The sequence below is a fragment of the Rhea americana genome, unplaced genomic scaffold (assembly GCF_003343005.1).
Source record: "Rhea americana isolate MKP2758 unplaced genomic scaffold, rheAme1 scaffold_92, whole genome shotgun sequence".
Lineage (NCBI taxonomy): Eukaryota > Metazoa > Chordata > Aves > Rheiformes > Rheidae > Rhea > Rhea americana.
Window position 1 is genome coordinate 2,320,793 of NW_028187111.1, and position 23,666 is coordinate 2,344,458.

Genomic DNA, 23,666 nt, shown 5'->3' on the forward strand with positions numbered 1-23,666 from the left:
TAAACAGTGCTTATATAAATCTCTACTATCTGTCAATCTCTCCTTAATAAATTTTGAACTAAATGACAGAGGAGTAGACTTTTCAAAGATACCAAGTTCCTATAAAATCAATGCACTACAAATTAGCAGTGAAGTTGCTTGGCATCAATCATAGCGCATCTTGCTTTTTTCCAGTCAGTACTTAGGGAACCAAAGAAGGAGGGTGAGGAGACTGTAAGGCGGTTGAAGGTATTGTGAAAGAAGTGATCACAAGGGGTGTAGTTAAAAAATGAGATTTATGCAGTATGAGGGGATGCTGAGATGAAGAATATCCCTAGGAAAAACAACTTTCATTGTTTTTGCCATTCATAGAGTATCTTTTTAGTCACATGATTCCATGCTATTTTTATCCCAAGACCCCATTTTCATTCAGTGCAAGGATAAGGAGTGTGCTCATGTGACAGAGCAGGTTACCAGGTGGATACAGGACCAGAGGTACCTCATGGGTAAAAGCTTCTGGCCGTGTACAGAGGTAGCAGGAGGCATCCAGCTATTGGGTCCTGCCCACCATTACGAACAGCTGTTATCCATTTCTTCCAGTGCTGTTCTCACTTTCCACAGGGTTGCTAAAGATGGCAACCAGATACAGGTGTATCTGTAGGATAGGTTCATTTGTGGTCCTGGTTACATCTGAGGCTAAAGCAAAAAGGGTGTGTTCTAGGTGGGATATGACACCCAGCTCATGACTTGTCCTTTGAGTGTGGTCCAGAACGTATCTTCTAAAGGCACCTGTCCTTCAGCTGACAATACTAAAAAATAAAGACATCATTAGTCTTTGGTAGCTTATTATTCTTTGTTAGTTACCTTGTCTATATATGTCAATATGTAGTTAATAATCACTTGGTATTTTCAAGATGGAAAATACTAGAGAAATTCAGTTAGTAGTATCATGAGACTACCCAGGACCATATTTTTTAAAGTAAATGAATGCCTGAAAAGGGCCCACTACATAGATGCATAGCTATCCATGTATGCATCCATATTTATGTATGTATCTTTATGTATATATCTATATATGTAGATGTGTGTATATATATTTTTTTCTGTATGTATTTATACATGTATATACCCAGATACATATAAAGCTCACAGTTATATCAGTGCCTATCTGTGTGTGCAGTTACCTGGCCTCATGAGTAAGTGAGTATATTTTTCTGTAAGGTCGTCTCGTAGTGCTTGCAGATGCATATGTTGAAGATGGAATTTAAACAAGTCTGGCTCTATTTGGCAACTAACAGTCCTTGAGCATTTATTAAATATCAGCATGTGATATTAGCATTTCTTGTATGACATGTCTTTCTAGGACCATTTGTTTTGTCTTTTTCCTTCTCAATACTTCTATGCATGAACGTTTAGCTGCTCAACTTGAAATATGATTTTTCTGTCTCTGTCACTGGGCTAGACCATATTACAGTTCAGAAGCAAGTTCCTGTTTAAAATATGTCGTGTAACTTAAATCATTTTATATAATTTTTATTATAGGTCATGGCTGATGGCAGCACATCTGTCTTTGTTTCTAGCATTGGCTGCGATGACAAGGAAGACAGAAGTTCAGCATCAGTATTGCCAGAAAATAATAAACCTATCGCTTATGATGAGCATGTCCCCAGGTAAAATGCCCCAGGTTCATAGAGTTAGATTCAGACCTTCTTCACTAGCTTGTATTTGCACAGGGTTCATAGTTTTCATATTCTTTGTTCAGTATTCAGTATTTGCACACTTGATTACTTGATGTCCTCATCTTGAAGTTCCATTTTCTCATTATGTCATCACAGTGCTTTTTTCTACTTGCCATCTAGAAAAGAGTGCAATTTAAAAGCCATTAGATTTGGTCAGATTTGTGTGATGGTTGTCTAGGTTCTTCATTGTCTATGCTGATGGTTCTGGGACTGAACTCCTTCGGAGCAGGGATGTAGAAGAGCATCTTGCTGAGGCCTGTAGTGATCCAGCTACTGCTGTCTTGCAGGACCCTGTACAAGAATGTCCAGGTAGGGTAGTTTATTTTCTGACAAAATACTAACAGAGATAATTACAATGGTGGAGTCAGAACCTTCAAAACTCTTATTTGGACGGGAAATTTGAAAATGTGTTTCTCCAATGTAGATAGGCTTCCACATTTCTGGCAGTGAAGGATAGGGAAGAAGAAGCTTGTGGAAGACATTCTGGGAAATAGAGAATTAAATGAATGACACTTTGAACAGACAACTGGCATATCTTTGTCCACTGTTAGACATAAAAACACAAATAATTACCAAATGCATAGACTGTCTGTGTATTTACTGTCAGAAAACACTGAAGGTTTCAGATTCTTCATCTAATGATCTAGCTGTGTTTATGAATAAAGATAGTGATACTTGGATGTGGACCCATTGTCTGGCTGTTGCAGAAGTTAAATATATGTTATCAGGAAGCTAGAACTGTATAATTGAAGTAGGGATGCCAATAGGATGTGGAAACAACCGCCTGATAGTAGCTGTACAAAGAAGCTAGATTCTGAAATGGTTGGTTTATTTGGAGATATTGTATTCTATAAAATAAAGTGTGGGATAACAGGTAAATTCAAAACAAAATAAGCATATTTTTAAAAATCCAAGCAGAGAAATACATGGTTCTCCTAGATGAAGAAGGGTGGTGAAGGTAGATTGCTTTGAGCCATAGGATACTAAAACAGTTCTCTCAAAGTTTGCAATCATAAGCATAAGGAAGAGATTTCCCACCTATTTTGCACTCAGGTTTTACATATTTTTAAATGCTGCTTCTATTCATGACAATGAAAGAAAGAAAACATGCTAGCAACCGTCAGTCATTTATTATAGTAGCATTCTAGTATTGCCCCCAAGGCAATGATTCTTATTAAAGTATTCAAATCTCAGGTTAAAGGAAGGGTAGATGAATAGTAACAGTTCCCACAGGTTTTCTTTGCACCCTGTTTTTAGGATTCCGGACTTCATACTTCACCTTTCTCAATATTAGCTCTATTTGCCTTGACAACAGTTTTGCATTTTTGCATCATTGTGAAAAAGCATTGCAGTGGTGATATCAACTTCTAAATCCACATACGGGTAGCTAATAGAGGATAAAGTGGACTTTTGGTTTGGGTTGGAAAAAATGTTTTGAGGAACATTAAAATTAATCAAAACAATGAAAGGAGACAATCCATTCGGTGATCTGATTCTGAAGTATAAAATACAGTGAAGACCTGTGCTTGTCCTAAAGAGGAAGTACGTATTCCTGAAAGTAATATTCAGTAACATGGGTCTATGGTCTACCCTATCTTGCTTGGGATATTCTGCACACTATGCAAGTGAGATGTTACCCAAGACTCCAAGCAAGTAGCAAATGCAGTTTATTGTTGAACACAGATGTCCAAAATTGTCCAACTATTCTATAATTGCCTCAGTGATCCAGTATTATCTGTAGCCACCAGTACCATGTTTTCATATTGAGCTGACAGTAAGTTTCTTTGCACTTAGATAAGCATATTTTTCTTGGGGTTTGAGACACGTACTTATCATTTGTTGATTCAGAACGATTCTTACCAAAATGTTTCTTTGAAATAGGTGTTTTAAATATTACTATCCTCCGCCCTTTGGTTGAAGCCTCCCCCTGGATAATGAATAAAGAACCAGAAAGTATTATTCCTCCCAATCTTCAGTCAAGGAGCTGGGATACATTTTCTCCTTTTGAGGTATAATTGCTGCAAAACAGTCTTTTGCTGCTTAAGCTATAGATATTTGTCACTGAGGAAGAAAGAACACCAAACAATGTGAGACTGCCACATTCAATTTGTTAAGCAGACCAAGCAAGAGATAGTGAGAATTTCTCCCTCTCTGTCTTTCTCTCTCTCTCTCTCTCTGTCTCTCTCTCACACACACACACACTCACATACTTGAATATACACACACGTGCACATACCATCAGCTGAGACCCACTCTGGTTACCACTCTAGGAAGATGGCACGTTTAAGTACAGAGGAACATGACATTCCTTTCAACCAGTCTTAGTGTTGAGCTCAAGTGGCGGATCAGCTCCACCACCTAATAGTTCCACCTCAAGCTTCTACACCTTGTCAGATATCTGCATAACAATACTCCTATCCCAATCTCTAGCACCAGAGATCTTTATAGCAAAATTTCTACACAGGCTGCCCATCGGATCAGTCCATAATGTTACCATGATATATCTTTCCAGCAATTTCACATACTATTCTCCTGCCTGCTGTTGATCTGTAGCCCATACCAACACTCACAATGTTTGGTGCTTCTTTGCATTGTCATATCAGGCACGGTTCATTATACACCGTTCCTGTTTGTCTTATACTCAGCTTTTGGCCAAGGTGAGGTCACAATACTCGCGTGTAAATGTCATTTAATGTTCATATTTATTATGCATGTTTATCACATTATATGCTAATAGATCATTAATCCATTAGAGGTCGTGGTGCTTGATTAGTCCAATGTCCTTCTTAGCACTGGCTGCGTCCCTGTTAGTTTCCATTTGAGAATTTTCAAATCTCTTTGAAGCTGATTCAGTTCAATTCAAAACTTTCTAGTGAAGTAGGTGAAGTTATTAATTCCAGGCTTCTAAATACAACACTGAAGCACAGAGTGTGGTGAATTAGCACAAGTTACATGAGTCTCACTGCAGTTTGTTTTAGACAGACATGAGCTCACTTTCCTACAACCTGAAGATATGGGACATGATCAGATCGAATTCAAAAGCCTTATGATCGAGTTCAGAGAATTTATTAACTTGTGCTCAGTGCTATGTTAATGTAAGCACAAGATGTTGGACCAGTTATCTTACATCTTAATAGTTTGGAAAGTTTCACTACAAAGATCACATAGACAAACCCCCAGTGAGCTGGTGTTTCTAGACTGGAAACAGAAATCCGACTCTTATCTCACAAATCTCATATCTTAGTTATGATTTCATCCTTATTCCTTAAAATCATGAAGAAGGCATTATTCTTAGAAAATATGATTGAATTAATTGAGAGCCAATTATATTAACCTGATTTAACTAAATAAACACAGGGCATGCAGGATGGAGTTCACTCAAAATGCAGTCACCTTAGGTTCTTTTATACTCAGTGAGGTGATATAGCAATTTTAGGGGGACTTTATCTTGCCAAGTGAAGAGATTTTAGGATGGATAGATTGTGCCTGAGATCCTGCTTACTATATTGTCTAGCTCTACACTGCTATAAAGAGAGCATGTACTTATCAGCTGAGACATGAAGCCTATCAGTTTGTTCACTATCCACTGGTTAATGTTTCCAGTTGCATTTTGTACATGCACGTATAACCAACAACCTGGAATCTAAACACATCTCTCAGTATTTGCATTAAAATTTTACATGCCAGGGGTCATCTATGTTTTCTAGAATAACTACAGTGTAAGAGCATTCGGTATAAAGTTCCTTGATTCCAGAACGCAGTGAGCTGTTTTTCACTCAGAATGCAGTTCATATTTTGTCAACTGGATGTAGATGCATAGATAGCTTTCTGACAAGTCAATATATAAGTAGCCTCTTGCTGTTTTTGCTTGGTCTTGTTTATGTTCAGAGGAAGGTCACAGATCCCCCAGTCAGAACACATATTTGGAAGGGTCTCTGCATTGGATCTGAAGAGCAGGCCTGCTTGTCAATACCTGTGCGAAAATGTCCTAATAAACTCCAAATCCGTCAGCTATTCCAGTATGAGCCGCTCAGTGATGAACTAAGAGAAAAGCTGCAGCTTTCTCTCAAGGTAGTACAATCACAGTTACTTCATTCTTCCAGTGAACGATAGATAACAGACAAATTGTGTGGTATGAATTTGTAATATATGCTTGAGACAAGAGCTCTAATGCTTTTGAAGAACAATCACCGTTTCCTACTAGACAGGTGCTCTAAGAAAAATATATTTCTGAAGCAGCTCAACTCTTTTCCTCCAGTCCGTTCTGGAACATGTTTTTTGTGCAAGTACATCACATACAATCAAGTACCCATCACAGATAGTACACTAAAAAATAGTTCCCTTTTTGTCAATACTAATATCTATTACTCTTACTTTGCTTAGGGTTTGCTTTTCTAACCAAAGCTTTAGAAAGTTAACTCTGTAAAGCCTTACAAGAATTTCTAACCCAGCATAATTCTACAGTTTACTTCAGTGACCAGGTCACTGAGACACACTGTAGTCTTTGTTTTGTATCGAGTACATAGATCAGTACAGTACATTTCCAGGTTCTGCAGAGATGTATCTCCCAAATGATGGCTTGTCAGGTTCAGTATGTCTTATTTTACGTGTATTAAGTGTATCCTCACTCAACAAATGAACAACAAAGCACTGATAAAAATGCCGACAGGAAAATACATGTTTCTTCAAAGTAAAGAAGCTCAAACAGAATTTACTTTATCTCAGTTTCTGATGTGATTGTTTTTATTAGAGCTCTTAAAACTGGATTCTGGAGCAGCAGGCCTTTCTGCAATGCACAAAGCTTTCAAGTGCATGACATTTTGAAGAACAATCTGCAGTTCACCAGCATCAGTCAATATTCCACAGAGAAGACAGGGATGTTTGTTAAATAGTCGCTAAATTAGGGGAAAGGAAAAAAATGAGACAGTAGTATGTAGCTTCTTCTCTATTTCATATTTCTATGTATTTCAGTTTCAGAAATAAAATGAGAAGTTCAGAATGTTGTAGGTAGAGCTGATATTTGAATGCATAAGATAGCTTCCCTAGCTTCCACCCTGTGTCAGCAGCCTCCTCCTTTACTTCTTGGTTGTGGTATAAAACATTGATTTATTTAATTCACACTGTGAAAATGTTCTTAGAACAGATTTTAGAGTTAAAAGCTCATTGTTATCTACCAATTAGGGAATAACAAAATACATATGCTCTATAATTTAGTTATTTAATGTCTATTTTGATGATGACATTACAGACTGATAAATTTGAAAGCTAATAGCATGTGACATCTGAGCAAGAAACAGCATGTTGTTAACTGGTTAGATTTTTTTTTTTTTCACATCACATTTCGAAGAAGGTCTGTTTGCGGTAGAAAAACATTGACAACTTTTCAGCGCTGGCATGGTTTGGGACATACAGGTCTATCAGAACTCAATTTTACCCTTTCACAGTCTAGAGATATATAAAAGCAATTCTTCAATTTACATACTGATCTTTCAAGAGCAATACTCGTTTTAAAAAAGTGTCATATCAAATCCCAAGTTAAGTCTCTCCATTTACCCGATCTATAGTTGACTGTTAGAGAAAGATGAACACCTTTTGTTACATTTGCAAGGAAGAATTGCAGTTATTGGCGTATAGGACACATTTGTAAGAATTACATTAATCTGCAATGAAAATATTCATYGTATATCAATATATATTCTATGTTTTTTTTTTCAAGAAACAGGTATCTTAAATTTTAAGCTAAGCACTCAGTTTGTTAAATCAAGATCTAAAGAAAAGAGCATTCTTCCTTTTTTCATCTCCTTTAAAATTTAAGAATATGAAGGAATGAAAAAGAACTGCAACTGGATCACTTATGTGAACCTTGTCTGTACATAAAGCTCTGCATTGCATATACCTGTCTAGTAGGGTGAGGCTCTACAGAGGATATACATCTCTCCGTATGCGGCCCTTTTTTTCTGTCTGAATTTCTGAAGCACAGTGGCGTATGGAAAAATGAAAAGTGTCCTTTTCTTCAGCATTCAGTGTGGTTCTGGCAAAGTAAACTTCTGTCTAAAAATGGAGCTTCAAACTCTTTTTCGAACTTAATTTTTCAACTTTAATGTTGTAAATTTCCTTTTCCCTAATGGGGGATCAAGTGGGGAGACACAGATCACAACCAGTATATCTTAGAACACCTTTTATTAATTAAGCCAGTATTTGATACTAATAATAGAATCAAATTGTTACTATTAATAACAGCTTGCAGTCAAAACATTCCTTTATTCTCCCACACAGTTTACTCACACACTTGCACACTCACACATGCTTACCTGGTTGGTGCAAGAGTTCAGAGGCCAACCTTCACTGCAGAGTCAGAAGCAGGGGGTCATTGGTGTTCCAAAGGCTTCTTGGGAGCTGCACTAGAGCAGCCACCACCCTCTTGGGCATGGTTTGAGTTGCCCAACTCATTGTGGATGCTGATGTGTGCTAGTGGCCTGGTAGAGATTCAGCAGACTCTTAGTATCCTCAGTTCATCAACTGCTGCAGATTCAACAGGATGGCTAGTCCTCAGAGSTGAATAGTCTATGGCAAACTTTCACATGCGACTTTCTTAGCATATACTTCTTTCTTTAACCTGTTGGTTTTTTGTRACTATTTCTGCAGCTGAACCTTTAGATACCCTTATAACCCATTCAYGCAAATTCACACAAAAGGGGCCCTTATGACTTTGAAAATACGCAGATCTGATACTACCACAAACTCTTTGCTCTATGTATATGTCCATTAAGTTTGCCTCTGCAAATATCTGCATCTTTCCTGTTCTTTCTCCATTCATTGCTACACCAGGAATACATAGACATCATTTTGAAGCAGGAAAATGAGCTGCAAGAGATGAATGTAAAAGAACCAAGAACAGAAGAGGAAAAGRAGAATGCTGCAGATCTGCTCAAACTGGTCATGGTGAGAAAAAAACAATTTTTAACTGCATTCTTCTAGAATGAATAAAACAGACACTGTATCTTATGTGAAGAGTGATCAGTTTGCTCTATTTCAGTTCTTTAAAACATTAGTTTCCTAAAGCTTCCTTTACATTTGGTTGCCTTGCATTATGTAAATTCACACTCTAGATTTTTACTAGTTATTGATTTCTTTTTTTTGTCTTGTATAGGAAACACTTTTATTCCTTTATAAACAAATAACAAGTATATAGTGAATTCAAACATGCTTTAATTAGAATTCTGGCATTTGAAAAATAAGATCTMGTCCTTTTAAATTAATTATTCACTACCAAGTGATCTATCCACCTTTCAAAAGTGAGTGTACTGTAGCAAACAAACATCATCCTAGGCTTAGAGTCTACCTATTCGTCTTTTCTCAGCATAAAGACGTTAAACACAAGGGCTTTCCAGTCATTAGTGCTTTTAATTTCCTTTTCCTAGTTGTCTAGATAGATCTATAACTTTATTATTTTTTCCTTTCAAGCTTAGAAAAATGTAATTCTAGAATTTGCCTTTGAACTTTTTAGCCAAGCTAGCGTTTTCATTCRCTGACTCAAACTAAAGCATTTTTTTAATATTAAAAAAGTTTTCAATTTTTCTCAGTGCTTTCAAGTCACATACAGGTTTTAAAAAGAGGGAAGAGAGTGGAAAAAAAAATATCTAACAAAACAGCAGGAAGGAACTCACAGCCCTTCTGGAAAGAGGAACCCTGTGAAGTAATCTATCAGTGGCTTTGTCTACCTTTGTCCTCTAGGCAGGCACTTCATTGCTTTGATGAAATCCAAGTGCTGAATCTCACATGCTGCTTACTTCCATCGAACTTGCCTAGTGACTAATTATTGTTGGTTGTCATAGCTACCTTGAGCACATTTCCAGGTACAGATTTCACATTAGACAACTTYCTGAGCAGTAGAGTCCTGCTGTGGATCTTCCATGACACTGGAATTGGTTTCGCRCTCTTCCCAAGCCTCTACTGTTCCCTAGCTCAGCTACACCCACAGACTGCCTAGTCACAGGGACTCTGGTTTCTGGTTATCTGCTTCAGAGACATCATGACAATAAAGCAAGGAAAATACAGCTTAGTGAAAGTCTCTCTGACCTTTCAGACACTGTATTGTAAACAAACCACAAGAGAGCTCCTTAGTAACGAAACCTACATGTTCCTGAACACATTTCTCATGTGCCTCCTTCTCATGCCCATGAATTTCCATTTGGTTCAAAACCTTTGTGGAAGAATTTGTTCTTCAAAATCTTCTGCCTGAGATTATGAGATAGCTGTGTTGATTTAAAAAGCAACAAACAGTTAAAATACAAAGTCATCTGTGAAGGAAGTGGTCAAGAAGGAAACAAATATATGTTTAGACCAGGAAATTTCTACCTCATTTCTATTTTTTGCAGTTCGTGCTTTGTCACACACTGAAATTCCCCTACTCTTGTAGTCACATTTTCGAGTAAAAAAGGAGCACTTGTTTAAGATATAAGTAAGTCTTTYGAAGAGGATGCTGGTTTTGCGAGGTCTCTTTCTCACATAGTCATGATTATTTTGTYTTCATTGCAGTCCTTCCCTAACTTGGAGAAGTCATCCAAAGATCTCAGCACCAAAGGTAATAGCAATTGAAGAAATATTTTTTAAAATTGTAAAATACTATACTAATTGTAAAGCACTGCAATAATCTTTTTGAAGAAGGAACATAAATGTGAGTTGATCTGTGTGATAAGTACATGACTGTCTCTTCTGTTCCTGATACTTTTCTTACGTAAGTAATATGTCCATTCTATAAAATGTTGTAAATTAAAAATTGTCAACCAACTTATGAGAAAGAGGTGTCACTCAATTATGTAAATATTTCAGAATTTCACTACAGAACTTGAATGGTAAGTACCACATATCTTCAGAAAACAGGTGTTCCAAAAATGGCCGCATCAGGAGCTGAAAGGGAATAAATGGCATGATTTTCATAGGTGATTGGAATTTGTTAGCATCAATGATACAGTGCCTCTAAAAACCACTTACTTAATTGCCCATTTTAGGCATGTGTATTTGTCATTTTGACCCACGTTTCCAGATGTGTAGAGTCTTATCAGGTATGACAACTACGGACACAGTTCTGTGTGGTTAGATTTATACATATATCAACATGTAAGGGAAGTTTTTCAAAGGGACTGGATAGCTCCTGGTCAGCAGTTTTTCCTATTCACCAGTATTTGATTTGTTTCCTAAAAGAACAAAAARATATTTCAGGTAATATGGGGTAGGGATATATATTTAATCTGCTTCTGGGGGTTTTCTCCTATTTAATTGAATTAATTTCCTATCTGTTGATGTTCTACATTTTATTWTGGAATGCCTTTTCTGCCTCTTACCTCACAGTAATAAAGAGTGTGTAATTGGCCTTTCTTACAGTGGGGCTGATTGTCCTTAAACCAGGGAAGAGTCCAGTTCTCTCTTTCTTTGGCTCCGCAGTACTATCCTGCCAATAAATCTTTAATTTGATTGAAAATACAGATATCAAATTAATAAGGACTATTTATATCTTTAGCAATTTTAAACTCTAGCWTTTAATCAAGTAACAGAAAAATGCGTTAAAAATATATCCTTCTGCTTTTATTATTCTTARCACTTACCAGTGCCTAACTGAACATGCATATTCGGTATTAATCATCTGCCTTTACCTTACAGTACACATAGATGAGTTATATGAACAGGCAGTGGCTTCTCAGTTCCAGTGTCCCACAGGGAAGACAATCTCTAAGCAACCAAAGGACCACTGGGAGACGTTCAGGTAGGACAGTCCAATGAGAACAGATGTAAATGGAAATAATGCAGAGGATGGAAATAAGCACATGAAAGAGGCAACGTACTTTGCTGACTGTCATTAAGAACAAGGACATATATCTCTAGATACATTTCACAATATTTTCCTAGTTTTCCCTATAACTACTTTGCGTTTCTGTGCCTCTCTTTCCTTATATCAAAGGTACTTTAAAGTTTGTTGGAAAAAGWKTYWSAGRKKTTTTTTTTTTTGTTTGAACAATATGATAAAAATACAGATGTGCATGAATAGTTTTGCTKCAAAATACATGAGTCCAAGTCAGAAGTCATTAAAGATATATTAATATAACATACTTTCATAAGTATTTTTTGTTCCGGGGTTATCTTGTAAATATTTTGGGGATTACAAAATATTATGCTACTTTTCTCATTTTCATTGCTTTTTTCCTTTACTACTCATTCAGCACAGGACGAACARTAGTGTCTAAGTGGCAGAGCAGACTAGAAGAACACAGGTACAGTATTAGTGTGACATAAAGTTAATTCTTTTAAGAGCCAATTCAGTTCTGGAACAACTGCTGGAAGACTCCTATTGCTAACGYTAGGTCTTGGGTAGTGTTCTTCTAGTTCAGTTGCAAATAATGGGGTGTTCTCTGCAATAGAAACACTGAATGAATGGTTTAACTCATATTTTGTCAAAACTTAGGAAGGTAGTTATAAATTCTGCTAATTAAAACAAGGCTGATGTCAGAAATCCTGTGCTGTGTTCTGACTGTGCCAGCAATGTGGAAAATAATACATTAATATTTTCAAACGTTGATGCTTCAGGTTGAGAATCTGGTATTCTAAGTATCCCGGCTGAATTTTTAGYATGAGCAGTCTAAATAGGACCCTAAACATATATGTCAGTCATGTGATGATGATAAGATGYATAAAATTGCCTGGATCGGGCATTAAGTGCTGGGGCTGGGCCACACTTAGAAAAATTCATTGTGGATTTCATTAGGCAGTGCAGAACACACTAACAGTTTTCATCTTGGAAAAGAAGCTGCATTGCCCAAGAGCTTATAAGGAGCAGGAAGAGCATTTTAGAAGGTAGAGAATGTGGACAGCTGGTAAAAACATCTTCAAGCATGTCTGTGAGGTCCATCTTAAATCAGTGGTTTATTGAAACAAGGTCTATTTTGCCATGTTTGAATGTTCTACTTTGGAAATTGCCTATATCTCAATTTTCTGTTTGTAAAATATTTCTCTCTCATTGAACTTCTGAGGCATGTTCTAAAAGCTTCAGATTATAAATGTTTTTACAGAAGGAAGTGTGTGAATGTATGTATATATATTATAGTATATATAGTATATATATACTATATATATATATAGTATATATACAAAAATCTTTGTAGCAGTGATGGTTTTATTTAAAGCAGAACCTCAGCTTTAATTTTAGCCTCCTTTATTTTACTTTCTCTCAAGTTTTTCAAAAAATGTTCTTTATCTCTCTCTGATGAATGGTAAAGCTATTTGACAAGTTTGAGAAAATATATAAAGAAAAGGTATTTGAAATGGCACATGTCACTAAAAATGTACATTTCACAATCTGTCAATCCGACAGGGGACAGGTGCCGCACAAAAACTTAAATTAAGCATTATACTTTCAAACCATTGTCATTTTCAGCTCTAGAGGGAAGGGGCTTGTGAATCTGACATAATGGTGAATTGCTTGGTTTGCGCAAACRTGACTGTTTAAAGAATTTAAAAAATTGTATTTAAGTGGTATAGATAGAAAACCTAATACATGAACAAGAATTAACAAAGAGAAAGATCAGTTATATCCATGAATTCACAATTATCTTAAATAATTATATTCAAAGTTATGTAGGTCATTTGCTATTTGTCAGAATATATAGAATAACTGGAAATGRTGATGAACTAATATTACAGTTGGAAACTTTTGCTTTTTCTTTCTTATTTTTGTGAAGGTTAAATAGCAATTGAAAGCTAAGTTGTTTTCTRTAGTACCAGAACTACTCTTTAGTTACGTTATAACAGATTTGCATGGAAAAAAAAAAGACTTTTAGATTTATAATTTCTGAACTATATATTTTTAAAAAGCATTTTACATTGTTTTGCATATTACATAAAGAATAACTTTAAATATATATCTGAGTACACACCATCCAAGAACACAGTGTGCAATCTTGACTCTGAAGTCAGTGTCAAAACTCTATGATCAAAAGAGTGAGGCATTCATTGCTCTTACTTGATCCTGCAAGTCAATGAAACTATAATATTATTATAATATTGGTCTAAATCAAGCTGAAACCATAACCAGTCTTTACCAGTTTGAACAAGGGTTATGAGAGCACTCTGGTGAAACTTATYTCCAGGAATTTGAACAGATTTCTGGATACCCACAGAGCCAGCAACTTTGTCTGTGAAAAAAATAGGGAATTTAGATTCACTTTGTATTAAAATTTTTAGAAGTCGTAGTGCATCTAAAATAGTGATTCTCAGATTTAGAAGCTTGTTTGAAGGTTGGAGAGACACTATTGGCAGTCTCAGACACATTCAACAAGATCTAAAGAGCCAGAGTTTTGAGGACGAGCTCTCTATAGCAGCCARTCCACAGTTTGTATGCATTTGGATCAGATCCTCCATAATCAGCATCTGAAGAGGTGTCTGTCTCTGCGTGGCAGGCCAGCCTGTTTTTAATCTGCCTGTTACTTTTTTCTTACTCTTTTCCACCTCTTTCTCAGGTACAAGGCTTTATACTTCTTGTGGTGAGCCTCAAGACTCTAGCAGCTGAAGACAAGACTATGTATACAAATTTCAACTTGCTACCCAAACCTCATAACATAGGAGCTAGCAGATGGTCCTTTCTCTCCTTTGCCTTCTCACATTAGTAGCACTGAGAAAATTGCCAATTACAAGAATATAATTCAATGTGGTTAGCCAGAAAAAAAGTGCAACYTGCCTTTATCACTTACATCCCTTGTTGTTTCAGACCTAATACTGGAAAACAGGTTGAATTTAGTTATAATGGGTTTTTTTCTTTCTTCTCCATACCAACAATGGCAAAACTTTCTTAGGAAGGAACTTGATGAAGGAAAGAAATGCTTAATAGCACTAAGAAACAAAATACTTCCTCCATATTTTGAATCGGAATTTGGCAAGGAATTTCTTCTGAAAAAGGTAATGGAGCTCAAAATTGGATGAGTTTGTGTTAGTTCAGGTAATTTCTGTCATAATGCCAGAAAGCTAGTTGTGGACTTACATTTCAACCTCAATTTGTTATCTCAAGAAACCATTACAGAGGACAACTGTGATGGAGTAAACACTAGAAATTATATGMCTTTATGAAAGAAAATATATCTCAGAGAGGGTATACGTTTACTGAGGTCAGACTCTCTAGATTCCTTTTGTAAACTCTGGAGAGACTCTGATTCAGAGCAGAAGCTGAACCTTGGGTGTTTTAACCCACGGGTGGAAAACCTCTCTGTTAACTAGAGAGGGAATCCAGAAGGCTAACCCTCCTGCATTAAGGTTGGCCTTGGGAACATTCCTGTAATCAGGCCTCACAGCCTGATCARTGCTGTGAATGTCTAAAGCATACTAAAAAATGTACTGAGTAATCTGAGGAATGCTTATGTATATCAGTTTTATTGTTACCACTTTGGTTTTGCCTGTTTGTTTACTTTGYACCCTCTTTTGAATGTGTGTGTTTGCTCATTGCCATTTTCAGTGGCAGTACACATGTCTGCTTGGGAGACCTAAGCSCTGTTTCTTATTTTTCTTTAGTTTCCTGATGTGGAAGCACTTTCTAAGGAACTTCCTCCAGTTACAAAAAAGGAAAGTGGTTATCTGCCTTTACAGGTGATCAAAAACCCCGTAAGAGGTAATTTGAGCTCTAATGTCTGGTTACTTCAGTATTGTCTTCACTGTTTTTTTCAGTTGTCTCATTTCATATTGCAGTAAAATTAAGATTAAATTATCTGACACTATGTATTCCCAAGCATATTTTGACACATGAGCTTCTTGGACCACACTGGCTACATCTRTTCTGATAAATAAAACATACCTGGTGGCATGGAATAGGCTGTGCCTGTGCTGGCAAATCCACTTCCCAGCACAGAGTGGCCTTATCCCTGGCCCAAGACCCCACAGTGTCTGTGAATAGACTGCTAGTTGGCACAGGTCAGCATTATGCCAGTGTTCTAACAATTTAACAGTATAAATTATGGTGTTTCAGTGCCTGGGAATGTTCCTATTTAATTCACTAATATAGATGTGTTCTATGAGACTTCTATGTTTAGTGTGTTAAAGGAATCTTTCTTTGTATATTTGACTGAATGAGGAAGAATCATAGATTTTGGATACAAAGCCAAAGAATTAGGTTATGAATGAGGAGGTAAATGGATGCAAAATGCTCAAKAGTAAACAACGGCCTGGGGTGGATGAGGAGACCACATTTGGAAAAAGAGTACGATCTGTATAGAGGACAACTGGGAGATGGAAACAAATTTGAAATGAAATGGTAAGGGAGCAGCTGGGGGAATGTGGTAGAAGGGAAATAKAATAGGAAGCATGCAGGGTGAGGACAGTTTGGRGGATTGATGGGGGAGAAAGCAGTGAGTGGATAAGGTTAAGCAGTGRAAGTGTGAACCRTCTGAGGTTTGAGCCTTAAAGCACTGAGAGAAATACTTCAGTTCTATTTGGAAAACATCTCTGACAAGTTACTGAAATGACAGAGCGAGATGAAAAGTATCCTGCTACACACAGCAAAAAATCATATTAAGAAAGCACTCCTCCATAGGGTTCTATCAACCCTTGCTTATTCGCRTATTTCCTCATTTCACGGTCACCAGGAGGTCTAAGTTGGATTGCCTGTTAGACCTTTTGGGCTCACTTCTCAGTTCACCGAAGAACAAGAAATGAATTATCATGAAATATAGTATGCATTTTGGATCCCTGTTGCCAAGTGAAGCAAAATGACACATGCAGAATTTGACAGTAGTCTTTGGTGATTACGTAGAGAGCTTTCAAAGGTTGTCTAAAATGAAGTGAGAAATACTCTGGGATTTTTTCATATGCTTATGAAAACAATGATGATCATGACAAACACTTGTCAATGTATACCATTGTTTTTCCTTTAGCATCTGAATATCTCAATACCATGAGTGATTCCTCACCTTCACCTGGTTTTCTGCTACAGATTGATTCACACCAAAGTGAAGCTCCCAGCAGTCATTCCACAACAGGTAAAGTTGCCTTCCAGAATGTAGTTTGAGGCAGGTTAATKTCTATTTTCTTAAAACTTGGCAAAATATCTACAATAGAAATTTAAACCCACTTATTCTGTTCAGCGGTCTGGAATGGTGGGAGAGTCTCTTTTCACCCTAGCAGACTGTTATAACATCAGGATCATAGAATTGGAGACAAAGCCTAAGAAATAATTCCTCTGCTAAAAATTTGCACAARCTGTTTTTTCCTACTCATTAAGGCTGGTAACACAAGACTACAGAAAAGGAGTTTGTTGTGCTTAAATGGTCTTTGCCATTTAAATGTCCCAAATCAGTTTTGCTTTCCTTGCTGCATCTACTGTTGTTCTCTCTGTTCATTGGTCTGCTTGTGGTGACAATCTTGGATGATCACCACTGGACAGTCACCAGCCCGCTTTAATTAGACCCAACCTTTCCCTTCCACATAATGCCACACCAGCTGAATCTTGGCAGTGCACACTTGCAAAACTTATCTGTGCATCTCACAGTAACAGCTTCCCTTTCCCACTTCTTTTCCATCGCACTACTCACTAGCATCCTTTCTTAATAGTAGGTGTCTGCAAAAACAGCAGCATTACRACCTCCTAAGTTTCCCCTGCTATTTATGCATACTCACTAGACCTCAGAGCAGACACACTAACTTGTACTTCCAGAGCCACAAGGTAGGTAGCAAAAGGAAAAAGCAGTTTGTGTGTGTCTGTGGGGGTGTGAGAGAGAGATTTTAAAACGACATAAACTTCTAATGTCAAAGCATAAAGATTGCTTACCTTTAGGCAAAACAACAAATGCTAGTATATTTTCTCCACTACATCCATGCTCAGCATTTTTATAAGCCCTGGGCCATTTATTACCAGATGAGAGGCCCCTCTTCTTCTACAGCCTACAGTTCTGTTGTTTGGAAATAAGTGCTTATTGAGAGAAGGAATCTAGAGAAGAACCTACTCAGATTATATTTCTGTCTCCTCAGAACAACTAACGGACCAGATACACAGCGCCAGCTAGGCAGTACTTGCACTTGGCTGCCTACAGACCAAACTGAAAAATAAATCAGTACAAAATATTGCAAAATATTGATCTAGAGATTGACCTTTAGTGAGAAGACAGCCATCATTGTTGTCATGCGTTTTTCCTTAAGAAGTTATCAGACTTTACAGCTTTTACAGTARGCTATATGTGTCTTAAGCTGCCCAGCAAAGGAAGTTTAGATCTGATTCTTCAAAACAGCAGTTAAATTGTGTAGTAACTAGGTACTCTGGTAATCCTTATGCTCAGTCTACGAACATTATACTGTGGGGCATAGATGAGAGATAACAAGGTAGCTAAGACTGTTCTAGCTCCAAAATCAGAAGCATGCAGACTCATTCATACGTTGTTGCTCTCAAGTCAGTAAATCCTACTCAGAAACAGTGTCTATGAATTGATTACAGCCTTGTGCTGACACAGCTCTCCTGCTTTGGGGCCTGGGCAAGAATTTTTTACTCTATCGATGTACAAGTTTGGCTTGACCAACCARGCCATTTCTGTACCACTGACCACTGTGCAGTGTAGACAATGCCTCTGGAATAGTAATTATGTTCTCAGTTTTGATTTTAGTGCTTGGAGGTTTTTTTAATCACTTGTGTAGGATTTTATACCTTCATTGTTGGCGTTCACTGTGATGTCTTCAACTAATTAGCTTTACTAATTATAGTAAATATTTATTGATTCAATTTTGATTACTTGTTAGTGTTAGAGGTGTCTAAAAATGATCCTCTTTTTCCTCTAAATTGTTTGGTTGCATAAAAATGAGACCCATCCTGCTCTTCTTGTGCTAATCAAACTGTTTTAGTAAATGAAAGTAAGTTTTAYTTGAAGAAGAACTTCAAGATTGGGCTGGCTTTGATATTTGATTTTTTCATGCTTTTGGAAATCTTTTTTTTTCTTTTTTGCAGCAGCAGCCTACTTGAACAAGGCTTCAAGATCACATCAGACACTCTTTCGACCTAAAATTCAGAGTCTGCTGGTGAATGCTGCAAGGCAGCCAAGAAAAGAAAAAGTAGAATTACCACCATGTCTCCAGGGGAGCAAACCAGACTCCATACCAAATAAAAAAGTAAAATAACAACTTTTTAGTTAATATCCTCTCAGTCATCTCTTTTGCAGAGATGCTGGACAGTCCTTCACTCTGCATTTACATTGGAAAGCATTTTGAATCTGTTTAGTGAAGAATAACACTTGCAATTTATGTATAAAATGATTGRTTCTTGTATGCTGAAAACAGAGTTCTGTACCAGGCACCCACATGAAAGCCCTGATTTCCAGAAGAGAGTACATCCTCATCCCCCYGAGACACCTGAGCGGCTCAGTATGTCCAAAACTCAGGCTAGTATAAATTGGCAGACAATAGCAAAAGTAGTTAGCTTTGCCTCTTCAATTTTTTTACTCAAATTAGTGTGTCTTTTTGTAATAGCTTCAGGATGAGTAGAGTCAAATATAGGAAAAGTAACAAGTATTATCTGTGTACTGCTTATTCAGAACCTGACTTAAGCCACCAACGTCATTGTCTAATTTTATTTGCAAAGGTAGATGATCCTGTTGGGGGAAAAGTCAACACATCTTCTCTTGCAACAGTGAAACAGCATCTTGGTACGTTCCATCTCATTCCACCTAATGTGACATTTGGTGTACTGAAGGAAGGCTGCACCTACACCACCACTGTGATCATGAAGAATGTTGGAGTGAACTTCTCAAGGTTGGTTCAGATTCTCAGGAACTTGTTTTTCAACTGTCCAAATATGTATTGCTTGTTAATAATCAACCTTCTGATCTGACTAATAAGAGATAACAAATGGTATTTTTTTATCCAGAATCATTTGATATTAATAGACTAGATTCAGATAAGATGATATTAGAAATACTTATCATTTTTTGCATATTAATATTATTAATTTTACATATTAACAGTGTTAGGAAGATGGAAAGTAGTAAGGAACAGTAGGTCTCATATGCATAGTCCTGGCCTATAGTAGGTGTCTTACCAGTTGTTTTTGAAGTTCTCGGGTTCAGGGACTGAACTCTTTCATGGTAACTGATACTACGYTTGGCTTTGGGGAATGCTGCTGGGTGCTCCAAGTCTGGCAGTCTAAGCCAGGGCAGCTGCAGTCAGATAGCCACATGGCTTTGGCTGCATTGAGAAACAGTTTCAGTGATGAAACTGGGAGCAGGCCAGGACAAGGCTGAAATAAAGCATTTACTTGTAAACATATTTCCCTTWCTCAGTGTCATGCCCTACCAGTGGGTGATAGCTCTGCACTGTGTTCCAGTATAGTGAGGACAGGGCCATTTTAGATCTGCAGTTCAGTAAGTTGTCTCTTGAATTGCATGACAAAGTGCAGGAAATTATTGGTGGATCTTAGCTGGATTTTAGAGATCACACAAATAGAGCAAAAGATGCTTATGACTGCTCTTTTTTCTGTGCTGAAGTTTCCCATTTGAGTGACTGCATATATGTTCATTCACTAGGTACTCCTGCACCAGCACTGTTTCAGTGTTTTTATTAAATTCAGCAGTATCTAGGCAGGTGTGGTTATAACCCTTGTCTTCATATGTGTAACAGCATGCATTTGTCTTAGCTTTGCTCTGTGTATTTTGATTTTTAGCTTACAGAAGAGCCAGCAGCAATGGTCTTTGAGTTCTTATGATTCTGGGGCTTCCACCTAAAGTTTGTCACTTCAAAATGGCTTCATCTGAATAGCTGCAATCTCACCAACTGGTTTCAAGAATTGCAGTTTCAAGACTGGTGCAAGAAAACTTGGCGGCAGGTTTTCATTTCAGATGACTGCAGCTGACATTTTTATTACAAAAGAAAGGGTCAATAGCCCCAAAGACCAAAAAAAAAAAAAAGAAAATCCTTTCTAAATTCTTGAGCTCCAAGCAAGCTATGCTAGCTGAAATTTTCCAGTATCATCAGCCTCTCTCTCCCACTTAGCCTCAATTACCTCCTGCAACTGAGAGCTTCTTAGCTCTAAACAGCCACTTTCAGTTAACTGCTAAATAAACTATCATCTCAGCCATTTGTCCTGATGGACAGTTGCACACTATTCTCCTAGAAACTTAGAAGTAGGTCACACTTGGACTATTCCAGTTTCGCCTGCTAAACCCACAGATCACAGGAGAGAGAGCCTAACTGAAAGCATGGAAATAAATGTCCTGCTGTCATGTTGGTCTAGGGCCTTCAACAAATGGTTCCTCCTCTTAGCACTGGTGACAACAGCTCTTAGCTTTCTGGTTGCATTAGCACTGGTTAARGAAACCAGTAAGAGCATTGAACATTCTTGAGAGCGCAGGTAGCAGARGCAGTGAACAGACACAGCAGTTTGCACAGCAGTTCATACAGAAGGGCACAAGAAGGCACTTCGCTTCCAGTCCTAGTAGTGTACACGGCCTCAAATATGGTCATGACACGCCACAGAGTTCCTTTCCTAGTACCTGTTGGAGTTGCTGCATCAGCTGTAGCAGAGGCTTGGACCAAGATATAGGCCATCTGACAGCAGGTGCCACTCTACAGGACTCAGGCTGCAGCGAGTGCTTGTGGCCTCTCTGTGAGGCCTGGGCTGACAGTCAGCTCTGCTGCAGAAGGTGTGTTGTTGATGAGTTGCGTCATCAGGTAAAGCAGTTATGGGAGGAAGGCAGTAGGCTGTATAGCATCCAAGATGAGCAAGAGATAAGACAGGGTATTCTCAGAGACCATACAGCTACAGGAGTCCCAACCCGCCCCCCCACACACACAGGCAGCAGTGGAGTTGCCAGAGGGCTCTGTGCCATGTGAAATAAATAGTACGTGGTAACACTGTAGAAGAAGACTGGAAACTCACCACTTCTTCTCATAGGAGAAAAAAAGGCTCTTACTCTTCCTGAAGACTTGCAATTGAAGAACAGGTWTAGCGCCCTCCAGGYGGAGGAGGAGCTGGGCATGGCTTCAAGGGAACAACAGGGCCAACAGAGCCTGTGCCTTGCAGGAACACCTAGAAGAAGCTGCAAGKGATGCTGTGGGTGACTCCCTGCTGCAGGGGATGGAGGCACCTCTCTGTCAACCTTACCTCTTGTCTAGAGAGGTTTGTTGCCTGCCAAGGGCTCAAATATGAGCTGTCATGGAAAGAAGACTGCCAAGGCTGGTCCACACAGCAGACTACTACCCTCTACTACTCTTTCACATGAGAGCTAATGATACCAAGGGCAAATTGGAAACTATCGAGCAGGATTTCAGAGCTCTGGGGATGGTGGTCAAGGGTCTGGGAGCCCAGGCGATCTTCTCCTCAGTCCTGCCAATGAGGGGAAAGGATGAGAGGAGGAGTAGACGGATTTTCCAAGTTAACAACTGGCTGCACCACTGGTGTCGGCAACAGGGTTTTGATTTCTACAACCATGGGACCCTGCTTGAAGATCAACAACTGATGGGGAGAGAAGGGATCCACCTCGCTAAGCGGGGCGCATGCGTCTTTCTTTGCCAACAGGTTGGCCAGCCTGGTAAGGAGGGCTTTAAACTAGGAAAGACAGAGGAAAGGGAGCGTTTTAGAGACAGGGTAGTCAGCAAAACACGACTCAAGTTGAGACGCCTCCAGCAGGTACATGCATCAAGGAAGTGCGTACAGGACGTGGCTATGGAGGATCCTCTTGCACCTCGCTGGGAAACCTGCATGCTTGGTTACCTCTCTGAAATGCCTGTACCTCAATGCATGCAGCACGGGGAATAAAGAATTTGAGATCTGTGAGTAGTTGCAGGGCCATGATCTCATTGCAGTTACAGAGACATGGTGGTATAGCTTGCAGGGCTGGAATGCYATCATGGATGGCTACATGCATTTTAGGAGAGACAGGCCAGGAAGGCGAGGTGGTGGAGTTGCTCTTTATGTGAGGGAGCAACTGGAATGTATTGAGCTCTGCCTAGGGGTGGATGAAGAGCGAGTAAGGGTAAGGATTAAAGGGCAGGCTAATATCGATGACTGTTGTGGGTGTAACCACCCTGATATGTGCTGGAAAAACAACACAGCTAGGCACAAAGAGTCCAGAAAGTTCCTGCAGAGTATTGATGATAACTTTTTGACAGAGGTGGTGGAGGAGGAGCCAACAAGGAAAGGTGTGCTGCTAGACCTTGTACTAACAAAGGAGGACTAATTGGAGATGTGAATGTTGGGAACAGCCTTAGCTGCAGTGACCATGAGATGCTGGAATTCAGGATCCTGCAAAGAAGAAGCAGGGCAATAAGTAGGATCACAACCCTGGACTTCAGGAGAGCAAACCTTGGCCTCTTCAGGGACCTACCTGGAGGAATCCCATGGGTTAGGGCCCTAAATGGAAGGGAGCTGGCTAGTATTCAAGCATCACCTCCTCCAAGCTCAAGAGCAGTGCAACTCTATGAGTAAGAAATCCAGCAAAGGGGGCAGGAGACCTGCACTGATGAGCAAGGAGCTACTGGCAAAACTCCAACAGATGAAGAAGATAGATACACAGAATGCGGAAAAGGGGACAGGCCATTTGGGAGGAATATAGGAATGTTGTCAGAGTATGCAGGGGTGTGACGAGGAAGGCTACAGCCCATTTGAAAAATCTRGCAAGGGATGTCAAGGACAAGAAGGGCTTCTTCAAATACATCAGTAGCAAAAGAAAGACTGGGGAAAATGTGGGCCCACTGCTGAAGGGGGCGGTGGGCCTTGATGACAAAGGATGCAGAGATGGCAGAGTTACTGAATGCCACCTTTGTTTCAGTCTTTACTGCTAAGGCCAGCCCTCAGGAATCGCAGACCCTAGAGACAAGAGAGGAAGTCTGGAGAAAGGAAGACTTTCCTTTGCTCAGGGAGGATCGGGTTAGAGATCATTTTAGGCACCCACAAATCCATGGGCCCTGATGGGATGCACCTATGAGTGGGAAGGATGAGCT

The 23,666-nt window shown here is 38.7% G+C and overlaps 1 protein-coding gene across 1 annotated transcript in view; it reads left to right on the top strand.

The window, feature by feature from the left end:
- SPAG17 (sperm associated antigen 17) overlaps positions 1–23,666 on the top strand; it is a 106,813-nt gene that overhangs the window by 79,766 nt on the left and 3,381 nt on the right. Inside the window, exons 32-44 of the mRNA XM_085324524.1 lie at positions 1,522–1,649; positions 1,897–2,027; positions 3,600–3,727; positions 5,607–5,789; positions 8,547–8,660; positions 10,257–10,302; positions 11,379–11,481; positions 11,936–11,986; positions 14,561–14,663; positions 15,270–15,366; positions 16,625–16,729; positions 18,682–18,842; positions 19,312–19,481. Coding sequence (XP_085180650.1) covers positions 1,522–1,649; positions 1,897–2,027; positions 3,600–3,727; positions 5,607–5,789; positions 8,547–8,660; positions 10,257–10,302; positions 11,379–11,481; positions 11,936–11,986; positions 14,561–14,663; positions 15,270–15,366; positions 16,625–16,729; positions 18,682–18,842; positions 19,312–19,481 — 1,520 coding nt within the window. The remainder of the gene's footprint in view (positions 1–1,521; positions 1,650–1,896; positions 2,028–3,599; positions 3,728–5,606; positions 5,790–8,546; positions 8,661–10,256; positions 10,303–11,378; positions 11,482–11,935; positions 11,987–14,560; positions 14,664–15,269; positions 15,367–16,624; positions 16,730–18,681; positions 18,843–19,311; positions 19,482–23,666) is intronic.